At 46.5% G+C, this 19,381-nt stretch overlaps 2 protein-coding genes across 2 annotated transcripts; one reads left to right on the forward strand and one right to left on the reverse strand.

Annotated features, from left to right (window-relative positions):
* Positions 1-443: 443 nt before the first annotated feature.
* PLA2G7 (phospholipase A2 group VII) lies at positions 444-16,879 on the reverse strand. Its single transcript, XM_074895521.1, has 11 exons — positions 16,618-16,879; positions 9,900-10,024; positions 7,504-7,654; positions 6,794-6,887; positions 6,169-6,237; positions 5,569-5,716; positions 3,949-4,062; positions 3,587-3,678; positions 2,968-3,141; positions 2,180-2,328; positions 444-1,797 (listed from the first exon to the last, which is right to left on the reverse strand). The coding sequence occupies exons 1-11, from the start codon at positions 16,877-16,879 to the stop codon at positions 1,694-1,696; spliced, it is 1,482 nt and encodes a 493-aa protein (XP_074751622.1). The 3' UTR covers positions 444-1,693.
* On the forward strand, positions 10,943-11,737 carry IMP3 (IMP U3 small nucleolar ribonucleoprotein 3). Its single transcript, XM_074895522.1, has one exon. It carries the CDS (start codon positions 11,040-11,042, stop codon positions 11,595-11,597), a length of 558 nt encoding a protein of 185 aa, XP_074751623.1. The 5' UTR covers positions 10,943-11,039; the 3' UTR covers positions 11,598-11,737.
* Positions 16,880-19,381: the final 2,502 nt, after the last annotated feature.

The following is a 19,381-nucleotide window of genomic DNA, read 5'->3' on the forward strand; positions in this document are numbered from 1 at the left end:
AGAAGGGAAGGGTGGGGAGAAGGTGTTTTTAAGATGTGGTTGTATTTCTCACTGTCCTGTTCTGTTTAGATCGGTAAATTGGTAGTGGTGTTCAAATGAAATTGATGGGTTTGGGTTTTTCATGGCTTTTCCCCCTCCCCCTCAAGTCTGTCTTTTGCCTGTGACCATAACTGCCGAGTGAGCCCTCTCTGTCCTTGTCCTGACTCTCAAGTCTTTTGTGTATTTTCTCCACCCCCTCCCACCTGGGGGGAGGAATGATGGAGCTGCTGCAACCCAGCTGGGCCTAAGCCATGACCTGTGTTGAAAAGGGGTTTCTATTTTATAGCCCTGTTCCGTGCCTCTGTATACCATAACTTCTTACTGTGGATTTTTCATGCTGCCATAATGACTTAGGAATGCAAAATCTCTGACAGTGTAGATCTCAAGTGTTAGTGGTCACTCAGTAAGAGAAACACTTGCATGTTTATTCCCTTAATAGACAATACACAGTGGTAGGCTGGAGAGAAATCAATTAAATTCTGTTGCAATCTCATGTTAAGATCACAGATTACATAAATATTTAATTACACTGTTATGTTCTGCTTGTTCCTCTTGCTTCAGTCGTTTTGTTTGTAACCTGATGCTGAACCAAACAGGCTACAGCTAGAAGTAGTCCCCTCCTTTTGCAAGGCTTATTCATTTAGAAGTCACCCTTCCATGTGGTAGCTTCAGGGAGTTTTGAGCTAAAAATCAGTTCCTCCTTTAGCCAACCACAGCCAACTGCTTCTACTGAGATACAGACGCAATGCTAGTACTTGGACAGTGACGAGTGTCTGGAGAGTATTACAGCCATGAGACATCAAGATGATCAAGCAATGCTTACATCCTCCTTTTTAAAGGGAGTGGTAGAAGTGACACATCTCTTCTGTAATTTCACCTACAACAGTATGATTGAGTGACAGTGGTAATATAGAGATTAATGAGAGAGGCACTGCTTGGAGCTTTGCCTAAGAGAAATTACAGTTGCTACAGGACCGACCATTTCAGCAGCTTTTGGAATGGAAACATCCTCTGAGTATGGCAGTAAACACAATCTTAAATGTAAGTGGATTAAGTTCATATGAGAAGTCCTGTGCCCAAACAAACACCTTGCCCTGCTGTTATCTTAAACTATTACCTGTAGCTTTTACTGTGACTCTTATTAAAATAAGGCAGTTTGGAAAATCTTCTTCCACTGGCACCTCACTGACTAGAAGGAGCAAAAACCTGCTCCAACTGTCAACAGTTGTCAGAGCACAGCTGAAATACTGAATAGTTTAATAAAGATTATTTTTTTTCTTACACTGCAAAAAAGGCTTGCTGGATGCAAACCTAAAGCTTGGTAGGCAGCACTTCAGCTGAATTCCTTGGAGCTCAATCTCTCTCTCTGTAAACTAAGTCAAAACCAGAAAAAGCATTTAAATTACCATTTCCCCCAGCTGCCTATAAAACAGAAGTTACCCTGTTGCAGTATTTCAAAGAATCTCACTATCTCATTTGAACTAAAACTTCTCTACATTTTCATGACAATGTACCCTAAATGCCTTTTTTTTTTTTTTTTTGTTCCACACCCCAAAAGCTCTGTAGGTGGCAAATGCTATCACATGTCTGAGCAATGTCTGGCCAACATTAGTGTCCTGATGTCCGTGGCATTTTCAGTATTTCTTTGTATTCCTTATTCAGGTTCAGCTGGAGATAAGTCAATATTGGTATCAGGAATAACATTGGGTCCTATGCCATCCACAAGAGAATCCCACTTATCGAAATCTTTCTTAAGACCTATAAAATGGAGGAAAGAAAACCCAAGTGGTAATGAAATAAGTAATGAGCTTTTTGTAAAGCTACACTGAAATATTAAATTATAGGACAGATGAATCAACTTGGCAAAGTAGGGGAGGCATGATGTTTTAAGGAGGGGAAAAATGACACTCCAGGTTTTTTTATGTATTAGAACAAAACTGCAATGTTCCTCCTCTGACTTGTTTAGATTACAAAAGTAATTAACAAACCTCTGGAAAACGTCTGACTGTTGTTTTTTCTATTTAAACTTTTCTGACACACTTACTTTTGTTCTTGTTTTAAACAGAATGGTTATATAAAAAGCTTCACAGGAATTAAGTATTATTTTTAACTTCTTACTTTGATGTAAACAGATACTTACTCAAATGTTTCTGCAGGAAAGCTAATGAAGCATGATTGCTTATATCAATAGCTTCATTTGGATCTATTTCTCCTTTTAATTTGAAAAATCTTCCAATGATTTCTCCACTCACAAAGGTAAAGTCAGGAAAGCTCTGATGTACTGACCCCCTGCAAATAGAACGATGATCAACAGGCTTATAAGAAGACAGTTGTCTGATTAAAAGATTCCGTAGGTTGTACAGACTTCTTCAAAGATGGTCACACATCTTATGCTGTCTTATTTAACAGAAGATAAAACAGGTTAGTCTTGTGAGCATGCAAGATTAGCAGTAAATTCTGTCCTAACCACAGAAGGGAGGAAGTTTTGTACACGCTTACTGTAAGTGACTATAATTGCAACGGCCTGGCAAAACTTCCAGATCAAGTTATCTCTCTGCTCTGAATATAAGGTGGATTATAGAGCCATCCGCTCCCCTGTACGCAGCCCTTTCACTAGGAGAGTGCAAAACGGCACCCAGAAGGCTGTGTTCAAACACAGATGATGCACGAGGCCCACCCAGAGCAAAACTTGTGCCCTGGGGCAGGAATGCACACCTTGGAGTACCTTAAACTTAGGGTTACTGTCTGCTCTGAGACAAGTCTCCGTCTCCACTGTAAGGGACATACTGCTAATTTAAACATGCAGTGAAAACCCGGGCCATGAGGAAGTAGTGACTATCTGTCTGCAGTGACATGTAACTGAACAGCTCCAAAAAGAGAGTGAAGATTCATCTTCAACCACAAAAATGATTGATCCTGAACACTTACTTGATAGTGATCATTTTCTTGTTTGAGTCATTGGAGCCAAGTTTCTTCATCTTTAAGATATTATCAGCCCACTGGAATTTTTCAGAGTTGATAAAAAGCAGCGGTTGCTGGACACTGTTTTGGTAAATGTCATCACCTACTGGAAGCATCCATGCATCGAGGGCAATGCCACACCTGTCAAAAACAGCTAGATATTGTCACAGAAGCAAAAAGCTTTGTATGGAAGTTCTCAGCATGCTTTGATTTGCGGGAGACATGGGAAAGAGAAACTCTCTATGATACTGAACATGTAAACAGGTTATTGAATCATTTTGTCTCAAAATTATTTTTACTCTAGGGGAAGAGAATTAATCCATTATTGCATTTGTTGGTCTCCATTGCCAGGTGCAGCAGGGCAGAGGAGCTTCTGCAGGGTCCCACAGTATCATGATATAATATAATACGGCTATTATGTTCCACCACATCCCCACAGCTGAAAGAAGCATGACTTGAGAAAACAAGACATGCCAAACAGAACTTTTCTTCGAGAGCTAATCAGTAGTTGGGGGATCTCAGGCAAGGTCCGCTGCTCCAGACCTCTCAAGTGCCAAATGTCTCTTGCCTTGTTTTGCATACTTACCTGAATCTTATTTCTTTGCTGAGACTCTCAATAACTGTAGCACCACCAAAAGAGTGTCCCATCACAGCTATTCTGCTAGTATCAACAGAATCCTGTCAAAAAAATCCAGGTGCTGTAAGAGACTTTCTTTCCCAAACTTTTTTTTTAAAGGGAATAATTTTTTAGGCAATAGATCCTACTGAAGTAAGAAGAGCATCATTTCAGCTTCATTACGATCTACCCAGTTTGGGATGACCTAAGAATATGTTCATAGATCTATGGTGTGATCAGAGTAGTTTATAGGAACCAGTTTAGAAATGGAAGAGGGAAACCAGAAGCGTTATTAAGTGTTTAACAAAATGCAGTCACCATCTTTCACTCACCTTTAGGCTATTCCAGTCAAAGTTTGATTTTAGTACATTCATTACTTCCTCTCCTGAATTGATTTTAAGAATGAGATTGAGAGCCTTGATACACTCCTCTGCTCTTTGCTGCACCTGCAGAGAAAGAGAAATTAGGGCAGAGCAGCGGAAGGAATTATCAGACAACTGCTAGGCTTGCTGCTCCGTTAGACACAATACTTAATCTGATTTATTTTTTATTCCCCTTAAGCGGGGGAAATTTTTTTTTTCCTCTTTTACCCCCTTTTTTCCCCTACAGTAACGACTATGCTGAACTGCAGAAGGGAACTGTAAAACAGAACTCTGACAAGGTCTGACCAGCAACAAAATGACTTCTGGAGATCCAAAGAGCTGAAGCTCTTGCACAGACCCTCTGCACACAGAGGAATTTATCCCTAAAACATGCAGCAAAGACCTTCAACTCCTTCATCCTGACACTAGTCAGAGAAGAGGTTGTTGGGATGTGCAAAGGCTTAAGTTACACAACTACAAAGAAGGCTGACTTGCTGCTCCTCCTCGTGCTCACTTTGATGAGCAAATATCATTACATCACTTGCCCCATCTGCACCATAGATTTGAAACTGTCTTTACACTGGATAAACCCAAAATAAGAAACAGCCAAGAATCCCATCTCGTCTTATACATATACACATTCTTGAAAACTGTAGTAAAGCTGTTGCAAATAAAGGATTTCATTGTCCAGTACAAGAATTGATTCTGACTTTGATATGTCGGTAAAGATTCAAAAAGAACCAAAGAACAGTAGTGTCCTTGGGAACTGCAGTGTGTAGGCAGCCAGCAAGATGTCTGTGCATCACCGAATTTCAAATAAATCTCTATCTCCTGACTTCTCTACTAGTGAAATTAGCAGACAACAGCTTCTGGAGGTTACTTGCAAGCTCAGACATTACATATTTAGACTTGTAAGTAGGATTGTTGTATGCACGCAGGAAATGACAATTGTACTGCTGTCTGTATGGCCCAGGGAGATAAACACCCCCCCTGGCTGACTTTGCATTAGTTGGAAGAAAAAACTCCCATATTTTGAAGGTCAAGTCTAGGCTTGAAGGAGCTCGTTGGTATGGCCATATCACATCTAGCACGGATGCTGCTTACAATCAGGAAGTCTGCATTGTTTACATTGCTATAAACTGTGTTAAAGTGTGTTGAAGACGATGAAGCAAAACATCCCCTTAAAGCAGCCATGATTCACTTTGCTATCCAACTGTAAACAAAAGCTAAAGCAAGCCTAAAGCCACACAAACATTTGAATTCAACTCTGTGTCACTTAAAGACTGGGCTGGGCAGCAAAAGTGTGAAGACACAGAGAAGAAACAGAAAGTTGAATGGAACCAGAGGAGGAAGAGCAATTATCTCAACAGTGCAACTTCATGAGAAAGATTTATTGAGGTAGTAGTTTATGCTCTGAAGAAAGCTGTAGTTGGCTTTCCCATCTTCAGAAAAATAGGACGTGATGCATTTTTATATATCCCCTGAGTCATGGCAGAAGACTGCAGACACAGCCAAAGGAAAATTCTGCTATTTAGTCCTAAACACACTACTTCTGCCTCACTGCCTAGAGCACAGACCCAGGATGAGTACCTGTTTATGGCGCAGACAACGCTCTTCCTCTCCAGTTTTTAGTCTCCTGTAGTAGATCCACTCTTTCTCCATATCTGATGTAGACTCTTCCTGTGGTTCGGAAACGGACTTCTTTTTACAATAATAAGTTGCTGAAGCAGATTCATCTCTGGAATATCAACAAAAGGTTATTTCTGGGGATGTATTCCATTTAGTTTGAGATGAAGTCAACAGAAGTTTTAGATTTCACTTATCTCAAGAGATCCAGCCACCAGCTCTGTGCTGCAATCAGAACCAAGTGTAGACAGACCTTCTAAACAATGCAATAACCCCACCAAACTCCCACCTCCTTTATATTCTCCAGGTTCTAAGAATAAGAGAGAAAACCAGCATGTCTGAAGAATGAAATCTACCCTGGGACTTTTCATTCAAGGGTGTATCTGAATTCCCTTTGCTTAGATAAGAGCTGAGCTAGAGCAATGGGTGGGGTGGGAGGGCTGAAGAAGGTATGTTAATTTTTCTTTTTAAAAAAATGTAAGTTCTTCTTCAGAATAAATAACATTCTACTCAATGTAAGAAAGATTCTTTCCATCAGAACTCAAAACCATGCAGTATACACACCTGTGCTCCACAGCAGCCACCACAAAGCCCTGAGAAGCCATCTCTATGCAAATAGCAGAATAGATTGTCCTGAAATGAAAACCACACTCTGGTGAGACATGTGCAATACATAATTATTTCAGTTACACTGCTCTTTAAACGCTGACCACACTACCTATGTGCTAGTCCCCACTCAGTATTTCTTATTTTTGAATTTGCTAGCCAGTAGAGCAGGCTTTTGTATGCCAGGCACCAAAGCCTGTTCACAAAGCCCAGTTACTGTTTTACTATCTATTCAGAAGGAAGAATGCTAATGATTTTTTTAAAAGTAGCATCTATGACACTTTGCATCTTCAAAAAGCTGTCCAAAAATCAGCTGTCTAATCATCACAACATGCTTAGAGATTGGTAAATACCTTCACCCCTAAAATACAATGGGAAAACACAAACAAATACACCAACCCTGCTTTTATTTACTGCTGTTTATTTCAGTGAAGACAAACTGATACACAGCAGCCTGTTCTTCAAATCTGTTTCAGCTCAATGGGGATCTCACTCCCCTACTGAAAATCTGCTCAGAATGACCCTTGGAGACTGCTGCCTCCTCAGACACCAAAAATAGTTTGTCAACAAACTGAAGAATTACCGAAAAGCTCCAAGTCCATGCGAAAAAACGAGGAGTGGGTATTTTTCTCCTGGCTTAAAAGCAGCATTTGACTTTGCAGGACAGGTCACTGAACCTAGACAAAAATTGAAGCATATGTCATTATTACTGAAATGAGATAAAGCATTTGCTCCTGTGGGAGAGATCCCAAAAATCTGGTGACCACTGATTTCAGAGCTGTCATCTGATGATAAGGTACCAAACCTCACCCTTAAAATACAGAAGACAAATATGGATCTGATTCTGAAAATACTGTCTACTTGGCAGAAGATACATTCCTTCTCCTCCCACCCACAGCCTAGTACAAGGCCTACATGCCTCTTAAACCCTACGGGAACAGATTTTCAAGAATAGTCAGGCATCCAAGTCTTGTATTCAGAGCTTAATATCTATCTGACCTTTGTATATTTGCACATTTCCCTGTGGGATTTAAATCCACACACACAAGCGCAGCCTACCCAAGGACTTCCTAGAGCAAATTGCCCCGACACTCCTATTCATAGCAGGCGGGGACAGCAGGTCTGCCTGAGAACTGGGTCACATTCAGCACTGAGCATCCCTACACAAACCCATCCCAAACAAACATACTTCTTTTGGAAAAACACAGCGTGCACGGAGCAGCGAGGCAACGACCTGCACACAACGCTCATGCCCTTGTACTAGTCGAGGAATAAAACCAAAACCAGTCTTACCAACATAGTACTGGAAAAGCCTTTCTCCTACAACTCGGTACATATTTAGGAAGTCAGAGAGTCCCTGATAGTACTCTTTATCTGGAATCCATGGTGCCTCTTCATTATTTGTGGTGTCACATGATGGATAATAAAGGCGCAAGAAGCTTCCCTGGGATTAGGAGGAAAAAGAAAAGGAAAAAAAAGGAAGATTGATAATTATTTATGTATGACAGAATAAAAGGAAGATAAAAACATTTATGTCAAGGACTTCAGATGCAAGCATGACAGCTCAAGAGAATTAAGAGAATTTAATGAAAAAATTATTATCCTATCCAGGCTTTGATGCCAAATCCTCTGTCACTATCTTTTTGTCCCTGCAATGAATTTAAAGTAGCCTGACTGTTGGCATCAAGAGATACATGTCACCTTCTCTAGGTCAGCCTATAGCTAATTCAAAATGCTCCATTTAATTGTTGATAATTCTAAACACTCACGACCTATTTGCTCCATTTCTGCACCTTGCTGGATCTTTTCTTATGTCCTCCTCACTATGCTTCCTTTCTGGGAATGGTATGATGTTGCAGTCTGATCAGTTTAATAGGGGTGACCGTGTCCCCTTCACCCTTCCAGCTGGGAGCTGTCATTGCTTTCCTTGCACCAGTGAGTCTCACAGAGCTGTTACTGAGCCAATTCAGTTTGCTAAACTGGGGGAAAAAAAGGACTCTCCTGGATGTATATTTTCCCACTAGGTTAAGATGACAAATTTTACCCCAAGACTAGTTTCTGGAAGTGTGGTCCCGCAGAGGAGATGTGGGCAGAGTCAGGTGCATGATCTCAATGTGGCTATAGTGTTCCTGGCTGAAGTGAGCAAAAGGCTGTCAGAAAAGCTCTTGGGCAGCTGCGCAGCAAAGGAGTGCAATATATTGTTCTTCCTCCTCATCAAGATGTTTCCAAGTCTGTAGTGGTCCACCTTTCTAAACACAATTTTCTTAACCTGTGTTTTATCTGCTTCTGTTTCTTGCCACCAGTTTGAATCTTCTTTTACTGTCTGCACTTCAGGTCTTTAGGAAACTACCCAAGCTTTCCACGTTCACATGGACCCTCCATACCCCCTTGCTGGAGTTTTTTCTACGCAGACAGCAGCAATATACCCAAGGTACACCTTAAAGCAGCCCTCGCAGCAGATGAATGGTATGTAGTTTGCATTCTTACTTCCTGGTTTGCAACAGAATTTGTGACCCACTATTCAAATTAACTGTCTTGTTCCACCTGTACTTTTGTTTTAACAAGTTAAGTCTAGGGCCAAAAAGAATATAAGCTTTGGAATTGTCTGGTTTCTTGAACACTAATTTATCAGTTTTGCACACAACGTGTACCAAAAGCTTGTTAAATGAAGCTTATTTCTATTTACTCATCAAACTTCAATCAATCTTTGACACAAAGGCTACCAAGGAAGAAATCATCAAATCTTCATCCATATTGGTAATGATACTAATCTGATCCCTGCATAGTCCCAGTGAACCTCCCCAGGTGACTAACTTCTTACCAGAAAGGGAAAGAGGTTCATTATCTATGCCTAAGAGAACTGTAAATATACAGATTGCTTATCTAAAAAAACCACATGGGCTGATTGCAAAGAAACCAACCTCTTCTTTGTGCTAATACACAGTAGGCTCAGTAAAGGAAAACATATGAATAACCACTGCAAACTGATCATGAGTTCCATTATGCCCGGCTAGTCTGAGGAGTAAAACCACAGTGTAAATGCAGGCGTATTCTCATAGGAAAATTAAAAAGTCAGAGGATTTGAAATGGAAACCTGTAAGTGAGCTCATTAGCTGGCTATTTACTGTTCTCATCTTCTTATCATGGCTTCTCTCTGTACTAACCCCTTGCAGAACTGACATCCTGTTCCTTCTCAGATAGATAAAATTTCAAGAAGACATCTCATGCTTTACCCTGCAGTTGAAACACTGCATAACCTCATCACCCAACGCTGCCAAATCCCGCTGGGATCTTTGTGATGAGAACAGCTACAGTCACAGAGACTGCGTGCGGAGCCTCCCCAGGAGCCCAGTGCAGAAGGGAGCGGTGGGGTGGATGGGAAGAGCCCCGTGGGTCCCAGTGGGACACAGCTTCCCTGCAGCATCTTGTGTAGGGGAGCCAGGAAGGCAAGGATATTAGGAGGAGGGTGGAAGCAGCCATGGCGGAGGCTTGGAGGTTACATTCATCTGATAAACGCCCAGCACACATCCTACACTGGGACAGAGAGGATAGAAAGCTGAGCTGTGTCAGCCATGCAGCATCCTTGCACACAGCCAAGACCTTCTGTTCGATTCATCTGTGAAACTACAGCAAGTTGTTTCACTAACATCATGGCTTAAATCCAATGAAGGAAGAACCAAGAGCTTTACCTCAACTGCATTTTCTGTCATCAGGTCTGTACATCCAACCGAGTGTGGTCCCTTTCCTTTGGGGATCCTATAAAACTTCTCAGTGCTGTTTGTCCCCATTTCCATTGCTGCCTTCACCGACAAACCTGGGGAAAAACACAAAGCAAATCAAGAGAAGCCCACGGCCTGTGTGACCAGACCACCCTACTCTGAAAAAAGTTCAGTGCGCTGAAGATCCAGGAGTAGGAAATTCAAGGTTGAGCTGATACAAGAATCTGCTTTAGGAGAACTAGAGATCTGAAATCCCGCATCGGCAACCTGTCTCGCTCTGCTGGGGAACTGCCTTGGCGCAGAGTGTCCTGAATCCCAAGGATCAGACAACACCGTGCACTAAAGAGAAAGGCGGGGAGGGAACGTTTGGCCGGGAACGCCGCGGGAGGTGGAGGTGCTGGGGTGCAGAGCGGCACCAGTCTCACTTCTTGGGCACAAACAGGGCAGGGCGAGCCCGAGAGCGGCGAATTCAGGCCCGAAGGCAGTTTCCTCCGCGCCAGGCTACGACCTCGAGCTGCTCCTCCTCGTACGACGGCAGAGAGGGAAGTTTTTTGCAGCTCCTCGGTAAACAAACCCGGCCTACGCCTCTGGGGGAGAAGGGTGTCAGGGAGAAAAACAACGCTGCCGCCGGTCTTCCAAGAGGAATGACGGAGCCTGGATTTGATCCCTGGAGAGAAAAGGAAGAGCTGCCCGTGCAGGAGAGGTCTTGGGAAGGCCCGGCCCTCCCCGGCCCGTACCTGGGGTGACCCCGCCGAGCCCGGCCGGCCCTGGGGACAGCGGGGCGCGGCCGCCGCACGCCGGCCTAGGCGGCGGCCCTGAGCCGCATCCCCGGCCCCTCGCTCCGGCAGCCGGGGCGCCCGGGATCCGCCACGCCGTCCCGCCCCGCCGCAGCGTGGAGCAGAGCCGGGGCCATGCCGGCCCCGCCACAGCAGCCCGGCGGGCCCGCCGCCCGCCCCGCCCGGCCAGGCCCGGCAGCCCGCGGGCGCTGGGGGGGGCGCGGGGCCGGGCCGGGCCTCCCTCGCCCGGGGACGCGGCGGGGCGGAGCGCGGCGGCTCCTCCCCGGAAAGGGCCGTCGCGTTCCGCCGGCGCGGAGCTGAGCGCGGAGCGGAGATGGTGCGGAAGCTCAAGTACCACGAGCAGAAGCTGCTGCGGCGGCTGGAGCTGGTGAGCTGGGAGGCGGCGGGGGGGAGCCTGGCCGAGGTGCGGGCGCTGCGGCGGTACCGCCTGGGCCGGCGGGAGGACTACGTGCAGTACAAGGCGCTGGCCCGCACCGTCCGCGCCTTGGCCCGCCGCCTCCGCGACCTGGGACCGGCCAGCGCCGCCTTCCGCGCCCGCTGCGCGGCCGCGCTGCTGGAGAAGCTGTACGGGCTGGGGCTGGTGGGCAGCCGGCGGTCGCTGGCCGAGTGCGAGAGCCTCTCGGCCGCCGCCTTCTGCCGCCGGCGCCTGCCCTGCCTGCTGCTGAAGCTGCGCATGGCCCAGAACCTGCGCCACGCCGTCACCTTCGTGGAGCAGGGACACGTCCGCGTGGGGCCCGAGGTGGTGACCGACCCCGCGCTCCTCATCCCCCGCGCCGTGGAGGATTTCATCACCTGGGTGGACGCCTCTCGCCTCCGGCAGAAGGTCCTCGACTACAACCAGGAGCGCGACGACTTCGACCTGGCCGCCTAGGGACGTGCAGCCCCGCGGGACACGCGTGGGAACAGACACGCACGCGTAAAACCGCCATCGGGTATTCACACCCTCCCCCGTAACACACCTGCACGGGGAACAAGGAGGAATCCTACTCCCTTCCAGTGACGCCTTGCTCTGCTCCTCGCTCCCCTTCACAGCGAACGGCTCCATTCATCCACGCGGAGAAACTTCCCCTCCACTTCCACCGCTCAGAGGAAACATCCCATTGCCCAGCTCCATCGTCCTTGCATCCAGTAAAGCACAAGTGCTTGGAAGGGTCCCTGCCTGACCGCAGGAGAGGAGGTGTGGTCAGGTTTATGTACTTGGCTGCTAACAATAGCTGCTGGAAGGGGTTTAAAGCCTGGCCGAGTGGCTTAAATCTCAGGTTTAGCTTCGGTGCTGCATTTCTGAGAGGTTGTCCCAAAAGACTGCTGGTTCCTCCTTCGGCTGATGGGTGTGCAGTAACCAGAGGAGCTGCTTTGGAAGAGTTTTCTCTTGATACCAAGAAAAATGTATATGGGGGAAATGTGGAGGTTGTTCAGGGTCAGCAGTAAGCAAGGCGGCCAAGTACTGCATTTCTGGAGCAATAAAAGTTTTATCCAAAAATGGAATTAAGAAGAAGAAAAAAAACAGCTAACTTTTATTTTCATGTGAAGTCATAAAGGGAAGTTTGATACTCTTGAGTTCAGCATCTTTGCTGTGTGGGGTTCCAGCTGACAATGAGGCATTATTTATGGAGCAGGGGAGGGGTTGGAGCAAAAGCTGTCCTAATCATAACTGCAAATCTGGGGGGAACTTCTGCATTTAGCACATAAGCCAAACAAAAATTAATACCTGAGGGAACCTCAGGCTTTCTGGGGCTGTTGGGGACTTTATTCCTCTTTGAAATAAAAAGCAGAAAAGCAACAATAAAACAGTTGTTTTCCTGAAGAAATGTGTGTGCTATTTTATGGTGTAGTTTCTCTGAGAGTTTCTTCTGTTTTTTAAATATCCCAGTAAGCCCTGTTTGTTATCTTGCAGATTTTTTTAAATGTAACTTCTTTTATGTAACTTTCTTTTTATTGCTACAAGGCTATACTGAGTTATAAAGTCCTTTTTGCTAGAAATGCTTTCTTTCCTTTACCCAGGGCTATGAAAGGATTTGGCAGTAGGTTTAGGAGTGGATCTGTGACTGCCTGTCGAAAGTCCAAAGGCTGGGGTTCAGCTGCAGCCACTGCTTGGGGTCTGGAAGCTATAGTGAGGCTTTTCTGAATGGGAAAGTTATTTAGGTGAAGGGTGTTATGGCGTTATCAAGTGAGGACCAGAAACTGCCATCAGATGTTACGGCTGTTTTTTAAAATGCAAATTAAGTGTTAAAATTCCTACCAGTCTTGTAAGCCAAATGTATTAAGCAGAGCATTAACTTTTAAAGTAATAACAGATATTACAAAACAGGCACAGAAGAGGTGGGGAAACTCCTTTGCTTATCCTATGAACTACTTCTGTTTACACATGAATTTATTTCAGTAAAACATCACCTGCAATACCTTAAAAACCTTTTTTCTCAGGGTATCCACCTTGTTTATAGTAAGAAATACAAATTGAAAAGATGTTTTGCAGCTGAAGCATGACTTTTCTTAAATACCTTTCCAGCTTTCATCTGGAAAGACATCATCGTTCTTTGAGAAATTCAGAAGGTGCAGGTGAAAATGCTGTGTTTGCTCTGCTTCACTCTTCTGGGGGAATTTTAAGTACCAGCACAATAACATGCCCTGTGCAGGGCATTTTACTGCTCAGATGCTGAACTGCTGCTCAGCCCACTTTGTCCAGCCCTTGAAGAAACAGCGGAAAAGGAAATCTCAAACCTCCAGCCTGTTAGCCTCTACAGTTTACATCATCAGCCTGTCCTAGACCAACTTTTCATCATTAATCTGTGCCCCCCCAGCATCTTCTGCAGCAGAAGAGAAACAACCCCAAAACCTGTAGGCTGTTAAATTATGCTACAGCAATGGTAGCTAATTGATTTCTGTATGGATGCTGTGGGATAACAGCATCCATCACCGCTGCTCTCCTCCTGCAGTACTGGAAATCAAACCCTTATGTGCCATTTAAGAAATGCATCAGGTTGTGTCTTTATATGTCTATGTGTTTCTAAAGTCTGTAAGTCTGTGGCCCTGTTGGTTTTACAGTAGCTGAGACCTGAGATGCTCCTAAATTTTTAATAGCTGGAGTCCACATGCACCTCGGAGGAGAGCTGGGCCCACTTCCAAGTGGGATAAACGTTGTCTTGATATGAACATGGAAGTGACATCTGACAGCAGCACACCCACGTTCTTGCTCGTGAATGCAATCAGGCAGATGATGGCTTCCTTACGTTTAATGGTGACTTTGCCTTTAGTTTGTGGGTTGGAGTTTGTCAGAGCTGACGTGCGGTGGCTGCGGATGGGCGGTTCCCACAACAGCTCCGGAGCTGGGGATTGCAGGGGTGCAGGAAGCAGCTCCAACAGCCTTTCCCCGCACTTGGATAAACAGTCTGGGTTTTAAAACCTAAGGCTGGATCCAACATCAGTATAAATCGGTGCTGGCTTCCTTGGGTCTGTATGAGCTGGCACAAGGATGATCTGGCTGGGAGCTGGAGGGGTCTCAGCTTCTCCAGTGAGGGAGGAGGGGGCCGTGGGGGGCTCTGCGCAGTGCAAGAGCCGTCAGGACAAACAGCGAGCAGTTCCTGTGTGGGAGCTCTCACTTGGATAGCAGGCAGCGATCAGGGAGGTTTTATCAGGGCCTATGTTGGTTTTGATTTTTTTTCCCTTGTTTTTTTTCCTCCTTCTTTTCCCTGGTCTTGGCTTGTCCTTTATTTGAAGGCTGCCAAAGTGGGGGAGCTGAGCTTGGGGAGTGTGGGGGAGCTGAAGAAAAGAGTCTTTCACACTGACGGCTTTTGTGTTGCAGGGTATAAACGGCTGAAGCTGTCACTGAAATGCAAATGTGTGTTTTTCTGCTGATCTGAGCCACTTTTTTTCCAGTAAACAAGAGTGCTGCGTGTTTTAAAAGCTGCTTCCATCTGACGCCTTGGCATGGCTTAGTGCAGAGTTGATGCCGACCTCAGGAATTTGGTGGTAGCACATCATGGTGAGCATAGATGGCGTGTGGGGCTGGGGAAGGACATGCATCCCCCTTGCCAAGATGGGGTACAGAGGCTGAGAGAAGCAATGGTGGAGGTGGGTGATTCCCAGCCGTTTGGGTGATGCTCCTGCATCCTGGGTTAGGCCAGGGCCTCCCAGCCACATCTCAGGGCACTTCCATGTGCTCATCTCAAGGGCACTCCCCAGTGAGATATTCCCCAGCAGGTGGAAATGTCAGTGTCCCCTTCTTAAGCCTTGAGCACTCTGTTTTAAGTACATCCCCTGGCTCATTTGGCACTGCAGATTCAACCACAGAGCCAGTTCTCATCACTGGGGTGTGGGATCGCCTTAGTTCCTACACCATATACCAAAATGTTTCAACATTCACTGGGTGTGGGAGAAAAAAGGCATCCCTAAGCATTATGACAGCATTTACCTGAGAGCCCCAGTTCTGGTGTCTGCTCTTAAATGTGCTGGTTTAGACATCAGAGCAACTCTTCTCACCTTTTTTCTTGCTGATTTGGGCCTGAAGCAGGATGTGGGTGGTGGAAAACCTGTCTATGTGGTCAGTATGTGGGGATGTTGGGTGGAAGCAGCAGGCAGCAGCCTTGGAGTCAGCAGGAGGAGGCACTTGGGTTCAGTTTTCCCATAAACCATGGAACTTATGGATCTAAATCCAAGTGTACCTCCCCTAATGGAAATGTGCCCTCTCGCTTCTCTCCAAGCATGACTACACAGCAGAAAGGTTCCACCACCACTATTATTAGCTAATTTCAAAGAGAGAAAGTGTTCCACTTCCAGCAGGCAGAGAAAAAGGGGAGGCCAATCACTAATGACAGCAAAGATGGAGATTTGAGCATCTCCAGTTTCCCCCTAGAGCTGCCCGTTAAAGGATCCACGTGTCCCCAGCAGTAAGTCACAACAGCTTCTCAGCTGCTGTAAATCATGTCAGCGGGACTGATATGTGCACGTCCGGATGGCATTGCTGCCCTCGGTTCCTGCCCTGGAGAGCCACCACCTGCTGCTCCTGGGGAGGCTCAGATGGTTGTGTCACGGGGTAAAGTACAGGCGGGCTCTCCCGGCAGGTTCGTCTGACTAATGTTACAGTCTGTCACCTATATCTGAGCTCATTGGGCTTAAAACACACCGGGGGTGAGCATATCCTAAAACTGTCATCTCTCTCCCCACCTCTCTAACAGCAGCCAGGGCCTTGCCGAGGCTGGGTTTGGGGAGATGAATGCCGTGCTGGCAGAGCACCAAAACCCTCCTGCTCTGTGTCCCTCTCAGCCTCCCAGAAACATTTAAACCGGGAAGGACTGCTGGAGGCCACCTAGCCCAAACCCCTGCCCAAATCAGGGCAGGCACGGGACTGCCTCGGTTTTGCATGTCTCAATGTCAGGCGCCCAAAGCACCCTCGTTGCAAATAGGGGTTTTTGTTAATCACCCTCGTTGCAAATAGGGTTTTTTGTCCCTTTCCATCTAGTCTGAGTTTCCCTTGCTGCAGCCTGGGGACTGCTGCTTTCCATCCCCACGCTGGGCACGTCCGTGCCAGGAGGTGGGTTACTTCTCCCCGTGGGAAAACTCGATTCACCTCCTCCCCGAAGGCTGGCCGGGGCAGGGGCATGCCCACCGTGTCCCCCCTGCAGCTGGCCCGGAGCAAGTCCCACCCCTCCGCGGGGACACGCAGGGATTTGGGGCCAGACTAGAGGCTGTAAGGGAGGAAACGGAGGAGCACGAGCCCTCAAGGACTGGGAACAGGCTTCGGGAAGGGCAGGCTGAAGCCAGGGAGCAGGAGCACTGGCAAGCTGCGTGAGGGGCTGTGCAGAAACTACTCGGCTCCTTCAAATCCCCCTCACGCTACCGCTGCTCCTCCCCGCGATCTCCCCAGACGGTTTTTCCCCCTTTGGCTCTCCACGTACCTGGTGTGCGGTGTCCTGGCTGCCCTCGGCTCCCGTCCCACTGGCCGGAGGAGCAGGACGGTCCCCTCGGCCGCCCGCAGCCCTCGGGAGCCAGGCGAGCGGCGGCTGGCCCCGCAGGAGGCTGTCTCTCTCTCCGGCAGACCGACTGCCGGGCTCTCCCCGAAGGGGAGGGACCAAACTTTGCCTTACTTTCCAGACGAGACAGTGTTTCTGGGAGAGATCTTCCCTGGCCCTGGAAAACAAGCTTCCGGCATGGAGCCATACCAGAGAAACGCTACCCGCCCCGGAGCACCCTGCGGCTGCTTGGATGTCGGGCTGTGCCTTTGCAGGGCAGGGACGGGTTTAGATACGGGCTTGTTTGCATGTGGCGGTGAATTTCTGGCTTTGCTCACAGGCTGCCAAGCGTGCTGGCATTAGGGCTGGAGTAAGCACCGAGATCCTCTGAGAAAATCCCCCCGGCCAGGCTGTGGGGACGCTTATGGATGTGTAGAAGAGGAGACCTGCAGCAGGGTTCCTCCATAAAAATCAAAATCTTTTTTTTCGTCTGGTTTTATGAAAAGGGATAACAACACCCTAAGGAAGCTGATCCCACTTTTGGGGTGCAACTTCTGGAGTGGTTTCAGGTGGATGGAGCACAGGTCCCTACTAATGGGATGGATCTGCATCCACACACCCTCCTTTGCACAGCCCCAGCGTTTGCCCCCTCAGTAATGCTGAATTTAGGGAATTAGCCCTAAAACCAGCACCAATAATAAAAGATTAGTTTTGTGAGAGATCAACAGTTTGATCCAGCTGATGAAACAGCCATATGAGCTTCAAGGCTAAACAAAGGGAGGCAGTAGGGGAGGAAGGGAAAGTAAAATTTGACTTGGCCCGAGTTGCTTATGAAGCTGCACCCATGCACTGTCTCCTTGGAGAGCTGGTGAGCTCCTAGGGTGGGATCATCAAATTATCTTCCCCTCCCCTTGCAGGTTATGTGTGTGGATATGATCTGAAACTAGCAGAGCACAAAGGTGCTTAAAATCCAAGTTATATTTTAAAACTTTGAATTTTGTTGGCATTTCCTTGGAAAATAAGAAGAAAGTTGTATGAAAAGGTCAGAGATTTTTTTTTTTTTTTTGTACTTTTGTCCAGCACTCATTTCAGTGATGGACTGGATGCATTAAAGTGTAACATTTTCAGGTTAGATTTAATGCTGATGAAAGGTCTTGGAGGACAACTCTGAAGACTTCTGTTTAATCTAAAGGAACAGGTTGTTCAAGGTTAGTGAGAGGCAACGAGGAGGAGGAGGCAGTGCATGACTGCTTAAAGTAACAGAGACATGCCAAAACCAATGATACTTCTGTGGCCCACAGAGAAGCTCCAAAATTTATTATATTTCTTAATTTATTAATAGATTCCCAGATTTGCAGGAGTCAAACTCAGTAGAAGTCATGCATGGGTCTTTCTCTTGGATCTGGTCTACACAATCTGACCAACAAGTCCAGGGACCTACTGACGCAGGCTGTGATTCCCTCTGACCTTTGTATCTCATCTTTTCCTCACAAGAAAGCAGGTTAGAGATGGTGCTGTCTCTTTCCAGCCTGGATTTGGGATGTTGTTGGGTTGTTTATGGGAACTGGGAGCAGGGAAGTGGCCCGTTGACCTTTGGCTTGTAGGATGTATTCCCTAGGATTGCAAACCTTCCCTCACACCAACCTCAGGAAGCTCCAATGTTGGTCCTTTCCAACATGCTGAACATAGAAGTCTCACTCTTTTCAATCTGAGAAAGTTACTCCATGAGCTAAATGTAATGCAAAAGCTGAAAAAAATCCTAAAACTCTTCTGGATTATGAGGAGAACTGGACTAGTTAGCTGAACGCCAGCTGTTGATACGGGAATATAAAAGTTTTCTCCCCATTGATGTAGCCAGACTGGAGAAAATACTGCAGTGTTTCCAATGCTCAGGAGGATGGGGTAGTGTAGAGATCCTTGCAAGCTGCTTAAATTCCCTGCCAGCAAAGCAGCTAGGAAATATACCCTAGCACAGATATAATTATTGAAATCCACAGCCTTGCAGGGCTGAAGATCTAATTGTGTTTCTTGATGGCGGTCTGTTGTATGTGTCTGTAAAGTGCAAAGCACAGCTGTGGAGATGAGATTTTTAAGCAACATGCCTGACCTAGTTTCAGCTGGCATAAAGTTAATTTTCTACCTTGTAGCTGGTATAGTGCTGTGTTTTGGATTTAGGATGAGAATAATGTTGATAACACGCTGGTGTTTTAGTTGTTGCTAAGCAGTGTTTATGCTAAGTAAAGGTCTTCTCAGCTTCTCATGCTGCCCTGCCAGGGGAAGCTGGGGGTGCACAAGCAGCTGGGAGGGGATACAACCAGGACAGCTGACCCAAGCAAGCCAAAGGGATGCTCCAAACCATATGATGTCATGCCCTGGGGGCATATAAACTGGGGGGAGTCAGCTGGGGGATGCCGTGGCTTGGAGATTAGCTGGGCATTGGTCAGTGGTGGCGAGCAATTATATTGTACATCACTTGTTTTGTATATTCTATTATCATTTTCCCTTCCTTTTCTGTCCTATTAAACTATTATCTCAACCCCCGAGTTGTTTGGGTTTTTTATTCCGATTCCCTCCCTCTTCCCACTGCGGGGGAGTGAGTGAGCAGCTGCATGGTGCTTAATTGCTGTCTGGGGTTAAACCACAACAACTCCATAGCTCGATTATTTGCACCAAAGAATATCAGAAGATAACTTGCACAGACATTTCTTTC

This window comes from Athene noctua, chromosome 1, assembly GCF_965140245.1.
Source record: "Athene noctua chromosome 1, bAthNoc1.hap1.1, whole genome shotgun sequence".
Taxonomy (NCBI): domain Eukaryota; kingdom Metazoa; phylum Chordata; class Aves; order Strigiformes; family Strigidae; genus Athene; species Athene noctua.